Source organism: Bombus vosnesenskii, unplaced genomic scaffold (assembly GCF_011952255.1).
Source record: "Bombus vosnesenskii isolate JDL3184/JDL3185 unplaced genomic scaffold, Bvos_JDL3184-5_v1.1 scf7180000013314, whole genome shotgun sequence".
In the NCBI taxonomy this organism is placed as follows: Eukaryota; Metazoa; Arthropoda; class Insecta; order Hymenoptera; family Apidae; genus Bombus; species Bombus vosnesenskii.
In genome coordinates, this window is record NW_022882960.1 from 609,506 (window position 1) to 632,152 (window position 22,647).

Consider the following 22,647-nt stretch of genomic DNA (forward strand, 5'->3'; position numbering starts at 1 on the left):
GCGTGCAGGACAAATTAGTATGGAGTTTGCGCTTTTGCTTCCCGAATGTTTCGGAGCGAGCCCGCTTTTCTACCTGCATTTCAGAGAATTTGGCAACACATAAAATAAGAATTTTCCTGCTACGCTATAAATCTCGTTCTCGTTTTAGGTTTACGTAAAATTCGTTTCCATTTTTTAAAGGAGAGAAAATGCTTTTTATATGCGCCTTTCTAATAACCTATCATGTTAAGCTTTTTTTGTTAAACATAAAGTCAAAGCGAAACGTTCGTTTACTAAAATTGAATTCTCAGTACTATTTAATTATAAATATCATATTTTTGATTGCAGATTTAAATCGAATTATTCCCCAATGGGAGAGTCATAATTTATGTTCTGCCCAATGCAGAATAATAAATAGGTAAGTGGAATAATAATTGCAAACAGTTTAGCATTTTCAAAAATAAAAGTCTTTTTGCGTTCATTTTGGCTGACATTTGTGTGCATGCAATAGGATGAAGGTATCCTGTGTTTTTACCATACGTGTGCCAATATGAGAGGATCTGAATAAATTCCAGACTCACTCCCTCTTGACCTGTCATAGGGTCTACCCCAATAACATCTTATCACGTCATTTGTGTGGAATAAATAAACGAAGGCTCCCGTCGGGTTTGTGGAATGAGTGCGATATTTATAACCTGAGCTATTTGTTATCGTTTAAATACCAATTACAGAAGTTAAAACAACAATGAAAACATTTCATATTTCGCGAGTTTATAATATAAATCTTTTCCATCGTTTAAAGGAAAAAACTAGACTTCGGCTTTAATGTAAAAATATGAAAGACATGTTACTTTGAAATCGTGCCAAAGCTTGAGTGGCATTCACTTAAAGCTTATTTGTTACATCCTCAGGGAAATAAAGACTAATAAAACGCATAAAGAAACGTGACATCTTTTCTTCTTGATACCTACAGAGTTTTGCTTTTCTGTAACTTTTTAATTTTTTCCTTTTCCAGTAACGCGCTTTGCTTTTAAGCGAAATGGGAAAAGGAATGGAAATTCACGTCTAGAAACATTTAGTGAGCCACAATGCCCTTCCATTTTGTTTAGTACACATTTTACCTAGAAACACATTTAGCCTTGAGGACAGCGAAATTTATATACTACTTCGCATAATTAATGATTCTCAAGAGCTTTTCAATAACATAGTATAGAAAGCTCTAATAATTATTAAAAAAAAACATGAAGTAAATTTAGTTTTTATAAGCGACGTGTACGTAAAGTAGGTTGCAGCAAAATTGTTACACAATTCAAGATAGAAGTTTTCCTCATAGAATACTTCCCATACAGTTAGTTATAATATTTTTTGCAATATACATTGTACATATCTGCCGATGTCATAAACTTATTCAAGAGATAGCCACGTTGAATTGGTGTATATTTTGGCATATTTTTACATCGGTAACTTCAATTAGTTCAATTTCACTTAAAACAACAATTCTGAGATATTCGATATACATTCTTTAATTTAAAAATACTAAATCGCTTGAGAGAATGTTGGAATCTGTCCGTCGTATGTTCATCTATAGAAACTTTACGTGTTTTATATTTTGGTATTGTTCCCTCTTTGTTGATATCTCGTGCTGCTTTTTATTGTTGGACTTCTTTCTTTGAAATCGTTTCACTACATTATTTTACTACTAGAATTTTTCTTCAGCTGTTACTATGATTTCGTCCTTACATTGATTTTCATTGTTAGAATTTCTTTTTCTTGGAAAGCTAGCTTTTGTCCTCGTGGTGTTATTGTTTTCCTGAATGTGGAAATTTTTCAAACTTTCAATTCCATCACAGTAGGGTGCACCCTAGGAACATACTATCAAGGGGATCGTATGGTGACAGATCTCTTTCCATCATCGATCTGGGATGGACATTGTTGGGAAAAGTACTTGAAATCAGAAACGTCCATAATAGACAGTTAATCAGCAAGAACAATTTTAGAGAAATTACTACTGAATAAACATAGGATAGACGTCAAAATGTATATTAACTTGATATGATAAGGGTTGAAAACTTTAGTTGGGATTACATGGATAGTTTTAGATTAGATAGTTTAGATTAGATTTACATATACCGTGGATTTAGTTTAGTAGTATCAAAATGAAGAATGCTGAATATAGTTTTAAATATTTATTGATCGATACAACGATGAGTACGAAGGTGTCGGAGTCGTTGTCCACACAACCGCAGCGTAAATAAATTTCGAGGATTCTAATAAGGTTCTCGGTTTCACGTATTTTCTCGGTTTGTCGGTCTTTTCTACTCTGTTAATATATACTGATTTGTTTTACACGGTTCACTGCTGTTTACAGAATCGGAGGAATTTCCACGTCTATTTCCATGTCTATTTTCATGTCTATTTCCATGTCTATTTTCATGTCTATTTCCATGTCTATTTTCACGATTATTTCCATGACACTGATGGCTGTCCAACAGAAGTTTTGCATCTCAACAAATTGTGCACCGTCATTGCATTGTATTTTCAGTTTCACAAAGAACAATCGATATCATGAATAGGTACGAAATAAATTAAACGTAGCTAAGGACAAAGGCTAAAACAATCGCGAGGTAAGTTCGTTGTCGAGACTGGTACTGAGATGAGGAAGAATGTGATAATAATAAGTCAGCTTGTAGCAGAAAAAGATGCCATGTAATAAGACAATATTCAGATTCTTCGCAATTTTTTGAATCTGCATTTGTATGTTTTCGTAAGATTATTCTTGCGTGTATGTATCGCAATATTGTATAGTTTTAGACTTATTATCTGAGATATTTTACGATTATTGTTGTTCCATGCGAAATTCATGAGCTATTTCACGCTTGGTTGCGAAAATAACCTGTCTAGTTTACGACTGGCAAAGAAGATTCGATAAACTGAATATTGAATGTAATTTAAAGTTTCGGAGTAATAAATTTTAAACTATACTACACTAGAGATATTTAAATCAAAAGTAAAACGTACTGTTAGAAGTTTACGATAAAAGAAACTACAGTACAAGTTGAATTCAATCTTTTTTTCATCATGCTAGAAAACTAAATCGACAGGACGTAGCAGCTGATCCCAACGATAAAGCTAGTTTTCGGTGACTGGTACGTTTTTCTCTTATCGAGAAATTTATTAGCATTGACTGACGGTAGAAAATCAATATCAATGTCCACTTAAGCTATCAAGCGACCTATCCCACGAAGAAAAGTACTTTCACGTGTGAATTCTCGATTTGCAATTTTGTCCTTCTTATTTTCTTAAATATTTTCTACGGAACAATCTAGAAAGAAAGGAAAAGGAAGTATAAATATAAAGAAGGTATAAATATTTTCTGGAAAATTTAAGTATCTTTCAATGAAGACCATCCCTCGATGGGCTTCGTGGCACTTCAAATTTAATACCGTAATACGGAGAAACTTGAACAAATTCGCAATCAGTTACACCTGACTTCCTTGTACACCCGCTGTCCTTCTCTAATTTCCATGTCTGTGATAGAATTCCCAAGACCGAAGTACATAAGAACGTCTTTAGGCGAAAATCTGGGTCGAATGGAAATTTTCTCTTGACAAATTCCATTTATTCACCGCTTTATCCTTTCGAATTCAACTTTGATAAAGTTTTAGAATGGCTGACGCAGACGATCCATTTGCTACGCAGTTCCGGTGTTGATCGTTAATGACTATCAGATCTCCCGACCAACGAGACTAGTCCTCGAAAATAGAGAAGCTTCTGCGGAAAGCCTACCAAATCCTTAATTTTCTGCTTCATCCCTTTCATCTTACCGGTCGTAAATCAGTTTGGGATGACACGAAATATTCCGTCGCCACTAATGCATTTAATCATGAGGAATTGAGGGAAAGGCTTCAGGATTACGGACAAATTGCATCTTGTTGCATTTATATTGGCACTGCTTTTTAAGGGGAAGCTTTTTTAAAGACACATTTAAATATTTGTATAATCTTCCGTTTGTATATTTCATATTATTTCTTATAAACTTATAAAATATTAAAATTTCATATATCTGTCATATAAATTTCGTTAATTATTGGTGTACCATTAGCCGCGAGAAGGCATCATGGATCATAATCGACAGATAGTAAGCACTGTTCACATACGATACACAGGATACAGATTATCCTGACACTGAATTTATCCATTCCTTGTTCATGTACTATTACATGATCGCAGAGATAATTAGGAGAACGTTTGGTAAATAGATAGTCAACGACTTATGGAATGTAAGAAGAATGTGGAAAAAAAAATGGGAAAAGACAACTAGGTTGTATAAATTGCAGCACCCTGATTCGGTTCCGTCGGAAAGACCAGATCGCCCAGCTTGAACTCGTCTTTTATCTCATATCGGCCGATCTCCTTTTTCAGCTTATCCACAAATTGAGAAACCTTGTTTTTCGTTGTGATGGCCACTATGCAACCACCCCACCTATGTAAAATCAAATTACACGATCGTGTCATTTTATTAATCTCACCATGTATTTTACAATATGTGCGATGAAATTGATGTAAAATGAAATTGCAACGTGAAACTCGTTCTCAATAATCAACGAATTTGTACGTCAAAATATTGTCAATAACATTGCGCTCGGGTTGCGTGCCATCGCGTTGTTAAAGTAATTTCTTTGAAACACACTACGTTGGCAAACACACCCATGAATCGATTTTTTTTATCGAGGTGTATATTCGACACCGTAAGTTTATGTCATTTCATCAAAAGTTAATGTCATCAAGACCTTATATCCTTTTTTTCTTAAAAAAGAATTTAAAAAAAATATTAGGAAAAGAAGTTTGATGTAGATAAAATGCACGTGAAAGAGAATTTGCTTTTATTCTGCACAAAAATGTAATAGTCTTTTAAAGTCATTTAAGTGCTCTCCGATATAGAGAAATTCATTAGATTTTCATTGCAAAACGATTAACCCATTCTTCCGAGTCGGTTTCTGGACTCATTTTCTTTTATTTGATTGCGTTCCCATTTCAATTGGCAAAAGTGTGGTTATCGTGGATGGAACTCGTGGGTTATAATGAAGTTCATAACTGATAGAGTTTTAAGGTGTGCCACGAACTTTTAATGGTCATCACTCAGTTAAAAAATCGAACAAGCAGGAACGGAGAATATTAAATAAAAGAACCCCAAAATTGGTTCTAAAATTATGAAGTTTCAATGAAAATTCAATATCTATTTATAAATCCACAATCTCTTCAATTTAAAGTCATGAAAAATAATTCTCGACTCCTATCTGATGTTATCCGAGCTCATAAATTCGACATGTAACTTTGAACTGTCTTCTTGGTTTCATTTTCTTTGATCATCCAATTTAACCGCCATGAATAGTACATATAAGACGTATCGTATCTACCATTCTATATGCTAAAATTTCATTTACAACTGGTACACATGACGCGACTGTTATCCGAGTTCAAAGTTCCTCTTACCCAGCTCCCGTGAGTCTTGCTCCGAATGCATCGCATGCCATAGCTTTGTCGACGAGCGAGTCAACGTTGGGATGGCTGCACTCGTATAGTTTGCGCAGGCTGGCGTGGCTGTTGGACATTAGGTTGCCTAACTGTCGTAGCTTCTCGTCTTCTGTAATGGCACTTTCCTCACTGATACGCTGGAATTTGACCACTCTGGCTGCCTCTAAAATGCGTACGAAATCATATGGTGGTTCAATTGATTGAAATTTAATAATCGTGCCAATAATGAATACAAATGGATGATAGTCCAGATGATAGATAGGCTGTGCATGTGTATTCGTAGTCGAGAGTACACGTTACTAGAGCGTGTTATATTGTGTGCTTCGTGAGCACAAGTTGTTTAGGGAAACATAATGAGACTGGTGTGTCGTATCGGCATTGCTTCCATTATTATATTCGCGGTGAACGTATGAAATTCAATCGTTCGAAATATCACGATAAAGAGCAACGCCATTATTCATACGAGAGTAACGGGCGACGTAACGAGTCTAATTCCAGTGGAAATACCCTGGAATTTTCATGAAAATTTTCTACTGGAAGCAAGACGACTTAATTTTTGACTTAATTTTAGTCATTCAATTTAGTACGGTACGATGTTTCGTGATATTTGGTTTTGTTTTTGATTGTGCTTTCTATCTGTTTGTTTGTTGGCATTCAAAAAGAAATTTGCCCCTCAGCTAGCGACAGCTAACGTTGATCGTTGGATGAACGAAATCTGTGGGCAAAAAATCTGGACGGATACTGGACAAAAGGTTTTCCGCGTGGTTTTCGTTGAGTTTCCAGGCCAATAAATTCTATGGCTTGAGCCGAATACGGTTGGTTGCAAATAAATGGCGGTCACAATCGATAAACTGTCGTTGTGAAAATTTATCGCTACAGCAAGAAATGCATACGAGTGATACTGTTTCTCCCAGCTGGACTAAAAATTGTTTGATCCCTTGGTAAGCACAAGCAGTGTAATCTCACTGTTTGCTGTTTGTTTGTTTTCACTAACTTCGCAAAAACTAAAGGCTGACAGAGTTTTCTAGATTTGAGCGAGATCTAATATTTGAAACTCTTTCATCATTTATGAGCAATGTTAAATTATTTCCTCGATAAATAAGCGGAATTTGCATGTATGAATTATTCCGCTGAAAATGCAGTTGAAATTAAGCGAGAATTTTCCTAAGAAATATTATGGTATAAATAAGGCGTTGTTTGCCAAGAGAAAGTTCTTTTGGAATCTTTTCAAACTAATAAATATGAGTTTCATCAGGAAGCGGAAAGGAAAAAGATTCTATATATTTTCTAACCAGCACGCAACAATTTTATCATAGACTTTGTCACCTTGATACACATGGAGGGCACGCTGTTTCAGTTTAAAAGGTTGCGCATCGCCAAAGGATTGCACCAACGATATTTCTCGGAGCCTCTCGTTTGTCGTGTCGAGGTTCTTGCTGATCTAGAAAAGCAACGTATATGGTTATCAATACTGAACTAAAAAATCGCTGATTTGAAAAATATTTGTCTTAACCGTCATAAAAAGTTTAATGAATTTTAAAAGAATAAGAAGCAATCGATATGATATCTTATGTCTACTATATTTTTTTTTAGCGCCGGTAAAGTTGTTCTAATGGCATAACGTTTAAACATCGATTCGATATTATCATTATCTCTGTTATGTCAATTGCATACCTCGTTCAAAGTATATGGCTCTTCGTGGAGGTCGGTTGTTACAACAGAGACCATTTCATCTTCACTCATACCAAGACTTTCCTGGACATCGATTAATCTTTGTACACGTTCCCAAGGTTTGTTCCGTTTCTTTGCTATCATCTATAAAACGTATCTGATAGCTTTGCTTAGAAGAAAGTCAGATCTCTCAAAATTTTTTAAGTAGAAATATCAGAAACTTTTTCACAAACTGAGAGAGAGAGAGAGAGAAAGAGAGAGAGAGAGATACATAAAGGATTAATATAAAAATATAAAAACAATTTAGACTGTTCTTGTAATTTTGATATTATCACTGACGAAAAGACAAGTCACACGTAGCACATCGCTTGAAGTTGCTTAACAATTATAAATCTTGATTGAGACGAAATCTTATTAATTCCTTTGAAACTATGTTCGAACGAATCTTCGAGTGTTTATTGTCATCCGAAATCAATAAATATATCAAGCGAATGCATTTTCAAATGCCTCTGTATTCCCTCTATAATCATTCATTATTACCACTGTATTAATTACTTTATTTTTAACATCAAAATATTGATTATTTCTATAGCATTCAATTCGTGGTAATTTAATCAGTTTCGTCATTAATTAATAACATGTAAATCTGTCTGTTTCAACAAAGCGATAATTAATCATTATTCAAATCCACAACTGTAGATGGCACGTTACCTGCGCTGCCAATCGACATTCCGCAACTCTTAGATTATAATCCGTTGTGGAGGCTTTGTTGTGACAAGCCTGACTGTGCGCTATTACGAACACTGCGGTTTTCGGTAACGTGACGTCGGTACCACGCAAGGGGTTGAACTCGATTAGCATTGCAGAACCTTCGTGGGTATTAATAGGTATTAGTATAAATATATTCATAGCTGTAAATTACACAATAACAATCAAGCTATCAACGATTTCCTCTGGAAATGAAGAAACAATTACCTGCCTTTCCGAGGAACGCGATCGCTTGATCCATTCCGCCACCCTGAGTGCCGATATATCTCTCAGCACTGGCGCTGATGGTAGCCAACTCGCGTTTCGGCAATTGGTACTGTAATAGAAACGATTTTGTTGTTTGAAAGTCGTTATGTTGTTTTTAATTCGCACCCATTGCACGAAGAACACGAAAGTAAATATCTCTGAACTTTGAAAATATTTCCTAAACCAGTGCTACTTAATCATTGTCCGTACTGGTAGGTATTAGGCTTAGGTATTGGGTTTTTAATAACAACCGTCTATCTTAAAAAGGAGAATTGTGTTTCGGAAGGAAACGGTTAACAACAATCGCTAAACGACTAGCCTATAGCCCTACCGCAAGTGTCTATCTCCTACTCTGCTTTAATGTATGTGACATCGTTAGATTGCCGAGATTGCCCTCAGCTCTGCCCGCGGGCATCGGCGGGTGCCCGCGTGAAAGCCTGTTGAACTGCACTGCGGCCTAAATACACCTTGTAATTGCGGAAATGACAGAGAAATCCAGGACTGTTTCGACTGAAAGAGCAAACTTGTCCTATTCTTGCCGGTTGAAATTTACACGGCGGATCGCTAATTAAGTTTGCTTTCACCTTTAAGATAAGATCCACGAGTATCCAGGAAAATAAAAAAGAATAATATCATGGAAATATCAAGATAAATAATAATACAGAGATTTTCGTGTTTGATTCTACTTTTTTACGAGTTTCTATCGTCTGAGTAATCGACGCTGAAACAGAGAACGAATCGAATCTGTAGTTGTCAGTGGCACTTTCAATTTCCAACCATTCAAAGGAGAACCTTTTTTCAGTGATGAAAGAACGAAACGAAATTCCTTTCATTGAATGAACTTTTCAACACCGTGAAATTTTTTTTTGCGGACTTTTTTATAGTCGCTATTACAGTCATCATACGTATATGGTGAAATACGTACGGGAGAAATCAAAGGAATTCCGTATAAAAACTACTCAATTTTCTAAATCCTCTTTGACGGAAATCAAAGCGTATTCGATTTATTGGCAACGCAGAGCCCTAGCAATTCAGTTTGCTCACATTCGCAATATCTACCGGCGGTATCGGCAATATCGTTCAGATATGATGGTATGTATTAGGGAATCGATTTCGTAGCGCAGAGTTCTAGTAGTCATATGTAAAACAATCCGTAAATACGACATGCGTTTGTGGCAACGGAAGCGCGGGTAATGGGCCAGAAGATACCAGACATTCTTGAGACATTCCTTTCGGAGACACTGCACGCATAATCTTGGAGGTCAGTGAGCGCCTCGCGCTCATGACTTCGTTGAAAGAGACATTAGGGTCCAGAGAAGTTTTCTCATCGATCTTGCAAGTCTGGAGACATAGAGGAAGGAAGAGCAAGTAGGAAAGAGAAAGACTAAGGGAAAAGAATGATGTTCCTCTTGGCAACGAGGGAGTAGAACAATGAGATTTTACTTATCTCTTGTACAAAGGCAGACCGAAATGTCCTCTTTTTCCACCATGTCTATAAGCAAAACCATTGCAGCGACAACGCGTTGGGATAACTTTGCGCGCATGTATACGTGATTTAATCATAACGAACCGGCTGCATCCGGAACGTGACACTGATACCCCGTGCAGCCTGTTAATCACGTAGCTTTACAAATTGCGATTCTCGGCTTCGAAGCACTCAGGCTCAACGTTCTTTACTTTTTCGCTAAACATCCCTCGCTCTGAAGGCTTTTCCTTTTGTCATATTTATATTTCATGGGTATTTTTTCCTGTACTATATAAATATTTATTATTTGTTTCGCCTCTTACTTACTTTTGATGCATTCCAGAATTAAAGAATTTGTTAATATAAATCTTTTCTATAAATCGTCTATTATCTGCATTTTGCATTTTCGGATGTGAAACATCGATTATAATTGTTCCTCTTCTCTACGTAAATTTCATACACGAGCTATCCCTAGAGACGTGTAATTATCGTCTGTTTCATATCAACGTTTGAATTGTTCTAACAAGAATGCAGATTAGATATTTATGTATAACAAACATGGTTTATATTCTCGTTATGTCCACACAATTTCGTGTTAGCTAACAAGTGTTTATTAATTCTGAATGCAGACTATAAAACGTTAAGTAAATCATCTCCTACATCTATCGTGTTGTTTACTTTTGGATCAGATAAAAATTTTACACGGATATTTCCGATATAAAGCGAAACAGATTGTCTACCTCTATAAATCTTTCATAAAGGATATTTTGGATGCATGATATTGAACGCAACTTAGGTCATCCTAAAAGTGGATTACTCCACTGTGAGATGTGAGAAATATTTTTAGCATTTTCTAAATTGATATCAACGTCAGGATTAAATTTAGAGGAACAAAATTATTCGGAGAATTATTATTATGGACGAAGATGAAAATGTTGATAGCATTGCTCTTTAGTTAAGGTTATTACGTAATTAACCAGAGTCTTGAATTATTTGTACAGATAAATGAGAATTTTAGTAGTGACGTATGCTATAGTTAGTAGAAAAAAATATACAAAACTTTCGAAATATATTCTCCAGTATTGGAATAAAATTGTTATGAAAGCAATAATACGTTTTGTCTATTATTGCGCTAAGTATTATTGGAAAGAATCGACAGGATAAGCTTGAGATATAACTTTTTCCTACAAATTCCGCCAAAATCTTTTCCAGCCATTTCATTTCGAAACTTACTTAGAATATACTCTTCTTTACAAAGTTTCAACGATGTTCGTTCCAATTTATACAAGTTAAACATACTTTCATTGTACCTACATTACAAATATATTTTTAACTTTTTAGTGGTTCTCGTTCGAATGAAAGAAGAGAACGTAATTTGTAAATATATAGAAATATCACACAAAAATTGGAATAGCTGAAAAGAGCACTCACCTGGCTTATATGCACAGTCACAAGAACAGCGGCAGAAACTAGCGCGCTAGAGCTCGAGAGCCCTGAATTAGGAGGAATGTTACCCCAAACTGCAGCCAAGATTCCCGAAGGTGCACATTCCTCTGGGATCACTTCAAGAGCTCCTTTCACACCGCAGAGGAAATATTTGTACCAGTCTGGACCACTGCCGGCGTCCTTGATGCAAACACTACGCAGAAAATGTGAATTTATTTCTCTTCTCACAGTTATCTTATAGCTTCACCCATTTCTAAGGTATTTTCTTCTTTGGTTAAATTAGATAAAAAAATGCTGCAGTATAAAAAACATGGAAAGTTTTTTTTACAAAATCAATATTAAAAAATTTATATCGGAAACCTTACAGATAACAAATGAAATATATTTAAAACATTGTTGTTTAATAATATTTCGTGCTAGATTTTTTAATGTTAATTTTACTGTAATAATTCTCTACTGCAGGATGAAATACGTTTAGATATTTTCCCGGTGCTTTTTACTGCTACTTTTGCACTGCCAAATTTTACATTTATTTTTTTCGCGAGGATTAGTTCCTTTTACAGCAATGTTTGCAAATCTCACGGATTTCTGCATACATATTTCCATGACATATTCATAAGGGTTGAAAAAGATAATAAAGGATAACAAAATCTGCACCATAAAAATGAGAGAATTTCTCAGCTTCATGTTATTATCCTCTTTTTGTTTACATTACGACGAACTTCATCTTTTTCCTTTGGCTCAGAAAACCGTGGTTATTATATGCGAAAGGTGCTTTTCCTGGATGCTTAACGGTGACACAAAGATTAATCAAAGACTACAACAAGTTGCAGTCGGTTGCTTCCTTTTTCTAAATCTCATTACATACATTCAAATTTCATGTCATTATAGTGAAATATACGACGTTGCGTTAACAGAAAAGATATTTTCTCCTGTTACGAACCGCAGAAACAATTTCCACGAATGATTTATGTTCTTTAATTCGCGTAGAAGTATGTTTTTATGTCAACACAATTTTGTAACCATTCTTAAGTTATAATAACTAATATTTTATTTTATAATGATCGTAAAACAAATTGTGCTCTTATGCGACTTAGAAGACCTAAAATTTAAAATATCGGCCCCATCGTTGATGAGTTACAAGGACTTCAATTTGCTCAAACAATTGTATTTTCACGGGTAATACAGAGAAACAACTACAGATAACCGGCAACAATTCCTACATATGTAATACATAACAGCCTTGAACCCTTTCGACCGTTTTATGGAACTCGTCATATTTCACAAATATTTCCCTCTTGATATTTACGGATGCAAACATATATATCGCTCACCGCTTTTTAGAAATAAATTGCTAAGAGAAATAAAATGCTAAGAAATGTTTCTGACAATTTTTACATTTTAACCTTGTGTATAAAATGTTTGGTTTCATTTACCAAGCACTTTCATTATTGTAAATACAAAAATAAAGATACGACCTTAATATTCTACAAAGTCATGATTTTCGTTCAAGAGAGTCGAATAAAACTGGAAATTTTATTCGGGTATCGCTTTACGATTCATCCATTTGTGCATTTCTGGTCTTTCACCGTTCGTTCCAATAGCACCTTGGCGGTCCGCCGAATCTATTCCGATCGTATTCCGTTTAATAATTTCGCTGATCGATCAGCGATCGAAGACATGTCCTGCGAGCTTGTCTAACCGTCGCGATTATCCGGAAACATCTTCGAGGGCAGCGGAGATTTTCAATTGACGGTCGCTAAACACGATGCAGCTAATGAAATTACGTGGTCGGCTTTATCGTCCTACCTTTCATTTTATTGCGGCCTCTTTAATCCAACGTAGCCACGTTCTCTACCTTTCCGGCAAATTAGTTTCACGTCCGACCGAATGCCATTTATTTTTGTCCTCGCGAGAAATACCCCGCGGAAATTTCTTACGATGAAATTCCATTCTGAAGCTGTGTACGGAATTTTGTATTACACCGTGGCAAGTATTCATTCGGCAATTCGCAAAGCAATAGCGGAATGAGAGTGCGTAATTGATATTTCGATCTGTGCTTAGAATAATTTGAAATTTTTTTTTGTTACCCCGGTAATGTTTCTAACTCCTAGTTTATAAAATCGTGATACCAGACACAGTAATCGATTTGAGTGAACATTTTGTCAGAAGTCGGTTTTTCTTTTATGTATATCCCCACTTAAAGTATTCTTTACGTGTTCACATTAAGTAGGAAACTCAGGGGGAAAAGCGGTAAATTTGCAACTCGACCCTAAATCGTGTTTCCGGAAGCGGAATATATAGCAAAACACTTCAATTACTTACAGCCTTGAAAGCTTGCGATATAATAAGTTTGTCTTTCGTAGTAGAGAATCGCGATATTTCTTGCTAATGGATCCATGTGTATACAAATTGCACTTTGAGATTACACGTTGCGATATATCAGGTTGTTCACTTGCAGTAAAAATAGAAAATACAGGGAAACTCAAGAAACTTGCGTCACTTATTACAATATTCTAAGTAAAATAAGATAGACCTTCAAAACTTTTATGGTACATAATATTTTTTTAGACTTTCAATTGAAATTTCTTTTGATGGATGCATCACGATTTTTACTCACCTAACGTCTTTGAAATTGCACTGGAAATATTTGTATTTCGGGTCTATATTTGTAAGACGAATGTCATTGCCCTTCGAGAGTGCTACAGCAACGAGTATATCTTGTTCAATGGCCATCGGGCAAACAGCATATCCACAGTAATCGATGTGTTCGCCAATTAAATTAACTCTACGGCAGATGATCAAAATAACCGCAATTACTTGGAGAAATGGAAGTTCGATATCTCTGCAATTATCTATTGAAACGACAGAGAAAATAACTTTGCTTCGCCGTTAATAAATTGCTTACAACGTATATTTTACAATTTGCAGATAATTTCATCTTAATTAACATATAAATTATTGATTGTAAAATTACAAAATTTACCTTCCCGGAACTCTGACGAAAAACGAAGGTTTGACATTGTACGTCGACTGAAAATGATCAGTCAAAATATTCAGTCTGTTCGATAGTTTCTCATCTGGTTGCAAAATGGGAACTCGTTCTTCCGATTCCACGCTGCATTCCCTATTCGTATTGTGCGACATGTCTGAAACAAATTCATAGAATGATTTCACAATATGAACTATATATGGAACGACGCACACGTGTTTGCTAAAAAGTGTTTCGTTTCCGGTGAAGTTTCATTGCTTTGTTGCCGAGAGACGCTGGAGGAAAACTGGGAATAGGAGTTTTATGATCGCAGCAAAAAAGTCGATTTGTCGACTACTCGATCGAGCATCAGTCGTATGAACAAATCCGAAATTTCATGTGAAAATTTCTACCGAAACGGATTGCATCCTGAACAATATCATGACGGATGAAAATGGTGAACGAGGTCACTCCGCCATTAATGTAATTACGCTGTCGCAGAAGATGGCGAGCTCGTTGCGCTGCTCTATCTGTCCTCCTAAGCTGTGAAAACATGACACCAAAAGCCATCATAATCCGTTGGTGAAAGTTTATTTTATCGAGGTTAAATTACGTAAACATTTGGAAAATTCAACGTGATCTATCAGTTTCAAACATAAAGTGGATATTTGGATCCTTCATACATATTCATAATTTTCCGTACATTATGTCGAAATATTGAAGAAACATGTAAATTTGTTAAAAATGATGTTCATAATTTCTTTCTATTGCCAACTACAAGCTATGGAGGAGAACAATTTATTTATAATTTAATCATCCACGTACTCGGTTAGCAATAACTACGTTCCCAACTTACTAGAGCAAAGTAATCGTTACTGCAGAAGCATTTTAGAAGCATAAACGTATGCAAATATCTCCGTGTCTCTTCTTTATCGAACAGAAATTACAAAATGCGTTCAATTTTTGAACCACTCTGTTCTGTCAATCTATTTAATGAATCGACTTTAAAATTTATATAGCTTATTTTTAATATCCACTTTCCGTATGAGTTGTCCGATTTGATAACATTGAAACTCACTATACGATGTTCTACGTCAATTGAATGACTAACTGCTAATGCTTACAGTTTTTGCACAAAACATTTGTTGGAATATTTTTGTGATTCTATTTCGGTACATTATTGTAATCAATGTTTCATAATTTCTACAAAAATTATCCGATTTACTTAAAATTTTATACATATCCATGAGAAAATTGATAAAATTAAATTACCTAAATTATCGTGTCCTGCATAGCAAGCTTCAATGTTTTCCTAATTGCATATGGCGTGGCACCAGATATCGAAGGAAGTCTAAAAGATCGAGTCACGAGAGTTCGATATATTTAACCTGTTCGAACATCAAGGGATCTGATCGACGCAAGCACAGTACTACGTCAAAAGTTAAATGATAAATTTAAAGCGAACGATCGACAGGATTCGGCTTGCTTCGTGTGTTTTCGTGTAGCGTAAGATCAGCGTTATTGCATGTGTGACGTTATTCAGTTATCTACGTTTCAAATCTATGAATAGTACAGTAAAAGATTGTATGTACGATATTTTACGAAGCAGCTGATACGTGTGGCGATCTAGCGATAAATTAATTAATTGATACTTCAACGCGTAATGTAAGTAGTGCACTTTTCTCTGAGAGGTTTACAGAAATTTGCTTTATATTTTAATGTACGCCATCTCCACCACTTTTTTGAAGTGCTTGGTGAAACAGAGTTTCCGCGCTACGTATTTATCATAACCAATTTCGTTGGTATATCAATGTTTATTCACAGCAGTAAAATATTCCTGATTCAAGCCATCTTTTATATTTAATCCGCAGCCAATATGCAAGAGATTTATTATTAATTCTCAGTAAATGTTGTTATTAATTAATATGATGCTACTAAAATTTCTGTGATATTTATGTTCGACGACAAAATTGTTGAATATGAATCTAATGAATCTATAATTGATCTTCATTATCGGTTTAACTTTGATTAACCGTAGGACGTTGATAGTAGTTTTCGCTTATTCTACGAAAGGCACCACTATCCAGTATCTAGTGCGTTGACCGAAACACACAGCATTATAAAATAATTCATTATTCCGCGTAGATGTAATATGTAACGTTGGCAAAATAATTATTATATGCTGATTTAAAAATCACCCGATGTATTTTTTTCAGTGTTTGCATTAAGAAAAGATTTATGAGCGTATGTATGTATCTGTAGATATCATACATATGCTTCTACGTATTTGTAAATGATATAGTGCCGGTCACTGCTGCATCAGCTTTTCGTAGAATGATGTAAGCAGAATGGTACAATATGTTCTTATAACAGAATTCCAAATGAAAATACCGATATGAATGGGAATAATAAAACACACGTACCTGTTATTATACCCACTGTTTTAGTTTCCAAAACGGCAATTTGTCATGTATCGTAGTGGCTTAATCGTTGGTTGATTAAGGTACAAAGTGTTGCCGTAAGTGTCGCCACTAGCATGTGACCACAGGCACTACCACGATCATGTGACCACAAATAACTGTACGTGGTGCATGGTGTTATGGCGGGTAATTCAAATCTGTTTTTAAATCGAATACTGTAATACTATGGTATACTATTAGTACTATTAGATTTTCGAAACAAAAGCTGCTCATCAACATAATTGTTAGAGTTATAGATTAATAGTAGTTCACTGGTTTATGTAACATTAAAAGTTAACGGTATAATAAATACATACAAGTACATTTTTGTAAGATGAAAATAAATATGGATGAATCGTAGCAAAAAAATTAAGGTTCTACATTTTTCTGTTACATGATTGAAGGATTCCTTTATCAGTTTTACATCATTTTTGACGTTACCGACTTGGCATAGAATTACATCACAACGCTACTAGCGGATGGAATTAAAACTAGATGAATAGAAAGTTACTGCATGGTAATGAGTATGAGATAGTATATAAGATGGTAATAAGTATCAACCGAGTTAAAATCGGTAAACTTATCGGTATGGTAGGAATAGAATATGTAGTAGGAATGGCCTGGTACAATAGGAATGGTCTTTACCATACTTCCATTTAGATATTTCTTCCACCTTTTTATAGATGTCCGGTTTTATTTTTCAAATTCTGTATCACGTATCATTCGTCACATCGTACTTAGAAAACAAAAAATATTGTTTCCTTTATCGCATCTGTTTACAGATATCTCCTTGTATCTTACGATATCACACTAAATAATTATTTTCCCGTTACAAATTTTTGATGAAATTCTATGGTAATTATAACACGAGAAAATGTAACCTTCTCATTCTGCAGTTTCATTCTATAAAATTTTCCTCGCTATGTACTCTTCTTTCTCGAGGCTACTTACACCATCGTCTTTCAATCTCGTGAGTTTTTCCCAACGTTTATCTCGCGCACACATACTCAGAAAAGGGTACAGGAACAAACGTCAGTTTAATTCGTATTACTTTCCTCATAAATCTGTCGGGATTCGCGAGCATAGAAGGGGAAGGGGAGCAGAGAGTCCACAGGGGTAAACGATATAGTGTCGCATATACCGCGAAAGGTCTAGCTATATACGTCTATGTACACGGTTAGCTTCGTTCCACCGGTGGCAAGGGGATTGAAGATAGAAGCAGAAAACGGGAGAGGTCTCTTTTCTTTCTCCGGTCCGTTTCATTCTCTGCCCTCTTTCCTCGGTTCTCCTTGAGCCGTGGCTGTACCGATTCCAGGCAGTTTTTGCTGAAACATCGCGCCGTTGATCCGGCATTTTCCAGGCCGCTTGGTTTATCGCTCGGCCTGATCCCTCTGTTCGTACCGCGGTGTTACAAGCCCCTGCAATCGATGTTTTCATCCCATCTTCCTTACTCGACTTCGTCTCCCCGTGTCCTACCCTCTTACTTATCCACCTTCTTCCAACTCCCGCCCCCAGCCGGCACCCGTTTTCCAGCAGCGATTCCACAGTCTCTCCTCTCTCCGTATTTCTCTTTATCTTTCCCTTTTCTCCCGCCGCTCCGTCGGCCCTTCCAAGATAACCGCCGCCATTTGTCTCTCGGTGGCGGCCTGTACCGAAGCTACACGCGGCGATGTAAAGCTACCTACGATCTCCTGACCGTACACCAGAGACCTGGATCCGTTGCTGGTTCTGGAAAAGGGGTCGATTTTTCGTCGCAATCGTGACTCCATCCCGGATAAAAATAACGAGTTTGGGATATCTATGTCGCGTTAGGAGAATTTCATTGAGGAGAATTGGATTGGTATGTTGGTCGATCAGATGAATTTATATCTTTTTGGTGTGACATTTTCTTTTCCGCTAGATTTTCGTTATTCGTACGAAACCAGCGATTACGTGGTCAATAGTAAACGTTACTATTCTCTAGGGAGATCCAACTTTCTATATCGTCGTCTCTACTTTTCTCCTCTCTTCTATTTCTTCCTAAATTACCCGTGTGTGGATATATCATTCAATCTTTTGCTGTTACGCAACATCGATAAACTTTCTAGCTTATAGTAACGTCCCTACGTTACCTTTTTCTATATCGATCAAGAGCAGCGGCCGTGTTTTCGATTTCAATTTTATCGCATTATATGCTGGGTCGGTAACTAAGTGTTTGGGGATTTTGTCATTAGATGGCATTGGCAAAATCCGCAATCACTTAGTTGCCAACCCAATGCATACGCGCGTATGTTGTGCGTTCATTGATTTACTTATACGTACGTTTGTATGACTATACGAAGCGTACCACTTCGAGGCTCGAAAAAGGCTTACAGCTGAAACTGCGAGATAAGTTCTACGATCTTCGCTCGCACAGAAAGTTGCAGTTTTATCGTACTAATACGTGTAACGACTACACTCGATCCAAGCAACCGTTTCGATCGTTTACATGCTGGTCCTAAGAACTGAATCTATAAAGAAAGGTAAAATAGTCCTGTCATAGAAACACAACGAGACACGGTGAAAAAGGGTGTTGCTTTATGCTCGAAGGAGGGTACCGAAAAACAAGCGTCGACTTTGTACATCTATTTTCAATCACGTTCAGAGACGATAAAAGACTTTGGCGCGCGCAATCGTGTACTATCTTTCGGGCACAGGATTTTGTTTCCTGTGCCGCGCGCGGGTTCACCGCTGCGCGAATAAACACGCCGGGGACACGCGATCTGATATTCAATATCCTCGGCTTTCCCCTCGGGAGAGTTTGCCGGGATCTCGAACTAGCATACGTCGTATCCAGTTTCCGCGTGTCTCCAGCCCGTCGGATATAATAGGTACATTTTTCGATCTCTCAATATCGTCTGCTTGAGAAATCCATGGCCGCGATTCAATCTATCCGATTGTTAGAATAGAAGTTCCACTTCGCGTGTATGTCTTATTCGACCTTGTACCTTTCGTTCTTTGCGAATGACAGGAATTAGTAAACGTAATTAATAGAATAATTAGTAGAACGTAAATAGTCCAAGTACGTCGATTCGAACGAAAGATTTTAACATTTACCAACCGAAGCTTGGAATTGCGAATCGCGGTGTGGCGAGATTTTTTACGCTCGAAAAACACCTACGTATTTCCCGTTCTAACAAAGTTCTGAAAAGATCCAATCCCTGGTTGCCGTCCGAAAAAAAGGTTCACGTCAATGTTCGGATGACTTTCTTTCATACGGTGCGCAAACGAGGTGTCCATCATCGTTGTTCTCCGCGACGTATGCCGGCAATTCCTTCGGGAACAACGGGTGCAGATAGAAAGTGGTCGATCCGGTGGATCCCAGTTGTCCATTAACTCGCCGCCCTTTAATGCATCGTCCAGACTGGCGGTAAGCTCCACGGTGTTTTGACACTCGTCGACGCGTGACGCTGCCCGTTGTACGTTGCCTGATCCATTTTGCAGCGCGATTTATTTGCGTCACCCCTCTTCTACCTCCCTTCCTCCCTCCCCCCGCCCCCTCTATATGTTCACTGTGGCGTAGAATCGTGGTGCGATAGAGAGACGTGCTCGTATTTCATCGAAGATACTGGAAAAGAACAGCAGAGGAGGAAAGACGATTCCGGAAACGGACGAAGCGCTGCCATCCCGCAAGATGTGTGGCTAGAACCGGAAACGCGCGTCCAGAGGGTATAAATTGAATCGGGGCTGCGCATCCGACGCGTAAATGCGACTTCGCACCCGCCCTTTAAATTCCCGATGCTGCACGCTCCTTTCCGTCGTTCAATGCGGCGATCTGGACAACCATTACGGACCGGAAAATGCCAATAATTTCGACCGACAATCGAGAATCATCGATCACTCCGTTATTTCTGCTCTCTAAATCAAATAACTTCGATCGTCGAGGTCAGGGTTTGATCTTTGCGAACAAGCAGTTATCAGTAATAATTACGTAGAGCATTTCGACTTAACTTGGATCGAGGGATTCGTGTCTCGTTCCATCGGTGCAAACGTGTATTTCATTAATATCTGAACATTTTCGAACAAATATCTTTTAATCGGAATAACGTTCAATGCTGAGTTTCGCATCTCGTACATTTCCCGCCGGGATATCCAATATCGAATACAGACCAAGAACACGGCTATTGGAATTTCCTCAGCAAGTCCCTGATACAGACATCGGAGGACAATGCGGAAAAGCACGAAGAGCAAGGATCGTTCGGACGTTTATCGGACACGGTGGTCCACGGGATCAGGCCTCAAATATTCTCGTCCGGGTTGCGGTAACCTGTGGCTAGCTCTCGGCTTAGATACACGGAGCTTGGATTCGCCTTGGCTTTGGTTCGGGACCCTCGCGAAGGCGATACGTCAACGTCATAATGGGGGTCATAAATCCGGCTCGCACGCGCCCAAACCTTGCATACGGAGACCGCACGCGGACCACGGCCGCAACCGTCCATAATCCGTCCGCGTGTCCCCGCTGCCTCTGTATGCGCCTCCAACTTAGTTTGCACGCTGACTTTGTTAGATACCGTTGTGTTCATCCATCACCGACGTCACCGATCGCCTATGGATATTCAGGAAACCTGACGCGTAACGTGGGAATGTTTCGAATCCTACGTATATCTGTGTAGTTTCCACGTTTATGCTTGCTTATGACTATCCTGCTTTCCGTTGGCAACATTAGTTATGTGGTAAAATGTACGTGTAGCTTTTCCGTGCATCTTCGCTTCGCAGAAGTTAAGCTAAGATTCGACGCAAATGTGGAAAGTACCAGTTGATTGGATCGATCTAAAATTAAACGATTAAATAGTAACCATCGGAAGAAATTGAGAATTAATTTAAACTTTAATAAAGATCCCCGTCAACTTTGCATTATCGTAAACGTCGAGATAGTATACGGAAAAATTAGGAAAGTACAATGTATGGTATATCCCCTGTATTTTCACCCTATTTTTCTTCGTAAAAGGCTACAGATCTTGATCTCGATCGCGATACACTTTACGTGACATTAACGGATCCTATCCTTTACGATTCAAATCACTTAATAACTAACTTTAGTCCCTTAATTATTAAATCCGCGACCCTTTACGACCGCTTATCGTTTCCTCTAGTCGCTCGATACAAAAAAGGAAAACCGCTCTGCACGCCTCGATCTTGTCAAAGGGAAAAATTCTTTGAAAGTGCTCGTAACATCGCGTCGAATAATCTCGAGTTCGAGCACGCACGAGCGTCGTATATTTCGCGGTCGTATCGCGATTCATTACACCGTGTTTAGATAATTAATAAAGCGCGGTCTACGTAAATAACGTGGCGGGTATCGCGGAGATCGGTCGAGTCGGCAAAAGTAATTTCGTCTGGTGCGGCACGGCGTGGCGCGGCGTTTCCTTGGCCGTTTTATCGTCCGGCGTGGCGACGGGGTTGCGAGCGTGTTCCGTGTTTCATTCGCAATCAGCAACGGTAGCCAGCGGGCCGAACGGTGTGTCGTTGATGGCGGAGCGTAAGCGGTGGCAGTAACCTGAAAGTTATCGCGCGGCCAACAGGGTCGTAACGAGCACACCGCGTAGAATGCAGCTTACCGGTCGAAGGGACGACATTCTGCCGCGCTGTTATGGCCACTAAGGCTTGTTTACACTGACGTTGTCCATCGTGATAATGCCAGCGCTGCGATCGCGCCCAGATACTCACCCTGCCTCCAACTCGCCGCGATTTCCTCCCGTTTCTTCCTTTTTTCGTAGTTCCGCTTTCATTTCCTGATAATCGTCGACTAACAGGTATAAATTACTCCATTAAGCACCGTGTTTCAGAAAGAGCTAATCTAAAATGCTCGCAATTTTTAGAGACGTTTATTGATTATACAAGTTGACTATAAGAAAAGAATTTCGGGTACATTAAATATCAAAGATCATACGTTAAAGTTAAATATTACAATATTTAGATGGTAGCAACGGAGCGTAACGTCAATTTCTCCTTCGGGAAATTTGTTTTCTTCAACGATTGTAAGTAAATTTGTTGCATTACTTCCATGGTTCTGTCGGTTCTTCCTCGTCGATTTCAGCCCTTCTACCCTGGGAAACGATATATCTATTTAATATCGTTTGGAATCTCTC

At 37.7% G+C, this 22,647-nt stretch overlaps 2 protein-coding genes across 7 annotated transcripts in view; one reads left to right on the forward strand and one right to left on the reverse strand.

Annotated features, from left to right (window-relative positions):
• Positions 1 to 3,968: 3,968 nt before the first annotated feature.
• Positions 3,969 to 16,605, reverse strand: LOC117235041 (N-acetylgalactosamine kinase). 3 transcript variants are annotated; one of them, XM_033496702.1, is made up of 10 exons: positions 15,354 to 15,514; positions 14,097 to 14,259; positions 13,731 to 13,898; positions 11,096 to 11,303; positions 8,161 to 8,269; positions 7,897 to 8,054; positions 7,189 to 7,329; positions 6,841 to 6,955; positions 5,473 to 5,677; positions 3,969 to 4,462 (listed from the first exon to the last, which is right to left on the reverse strand). In XM_033496702.1, exons 2-10 carry the CDS (start codon positions 14,255 to 14,257, stop codon positions 4,297 to 4,299), a joined length of 1,431 nt encoding a protein of 476 aa, XP_033352593.1. In that variant the 5' UTR covers positions 14,258 to 14,259; positions 15,354 to 15,514; the 3' UTR covers positions 3,969 to 4,296. The 3 variants fall into 3 exon arrangements, with proteins under 3 accessions (XP_033352593.1, XP_033352591.1, XP_033352592.1); XM_033496700.1 differs by lacking the exon at positions 15,354 to 15,514 and adding an exon at positions 16,505 to 16,605 and having other exon boundaries at positions 3,999 to 4,462; XM_033496701.1 differs by lacking the exon at positions 15,354 to 15,514 and adding an exon at positions 14,938 to 15,129 and having other exon boundaries at positions 3,999 to 4,462.
• The window catches only part of LOC117235042, a 145,285-nt gene continuing 138,272 nt past the window's right edge, over positions 15,635 to 22,647 (forward strand). For 3 of the 4 annotated variants that reach the window (XM_033496706.1, XM_033496703.1, XM_033496705.1), the window contains exon 1: positions 15,635 to 15,746. The gene's annotated coding sequence lies outside the window, so the exon portion shown is untranslated. Of the gene's footprint in view, positions 15,747 to 16,297; positions 16,512 to 22,647 lie in introns of those variants that run through there. The other variant, XR_004493607.1, reaches the window with a different exon arrangement.

Excerpts from the sequence above, each read along its gene's own strand:
- LOC117235041 (XM_033496702.1), bottom strand. The coding sequence starts at position 14,257 with ATGTCGCACAATACGAATAGGGAATGCAGCGTGGAATCGGAAGAACGA. Across the intron at positions 8,055-8,160 it reads CGCGTTCCTCGGAAAGGCAG|GTTCTGCAATGCTAATCGAG; the intron begins GTAATTGTTTCT and ends ATACCCACGAAG. Across the intron at positions 4,463-5,472 it reads GCAAGACTCACGGGAGCTGG|GTGGGGTGGTTGCATAGTGG; the intron begins GTAAGAGGAACT and ends GATTTTACATAG.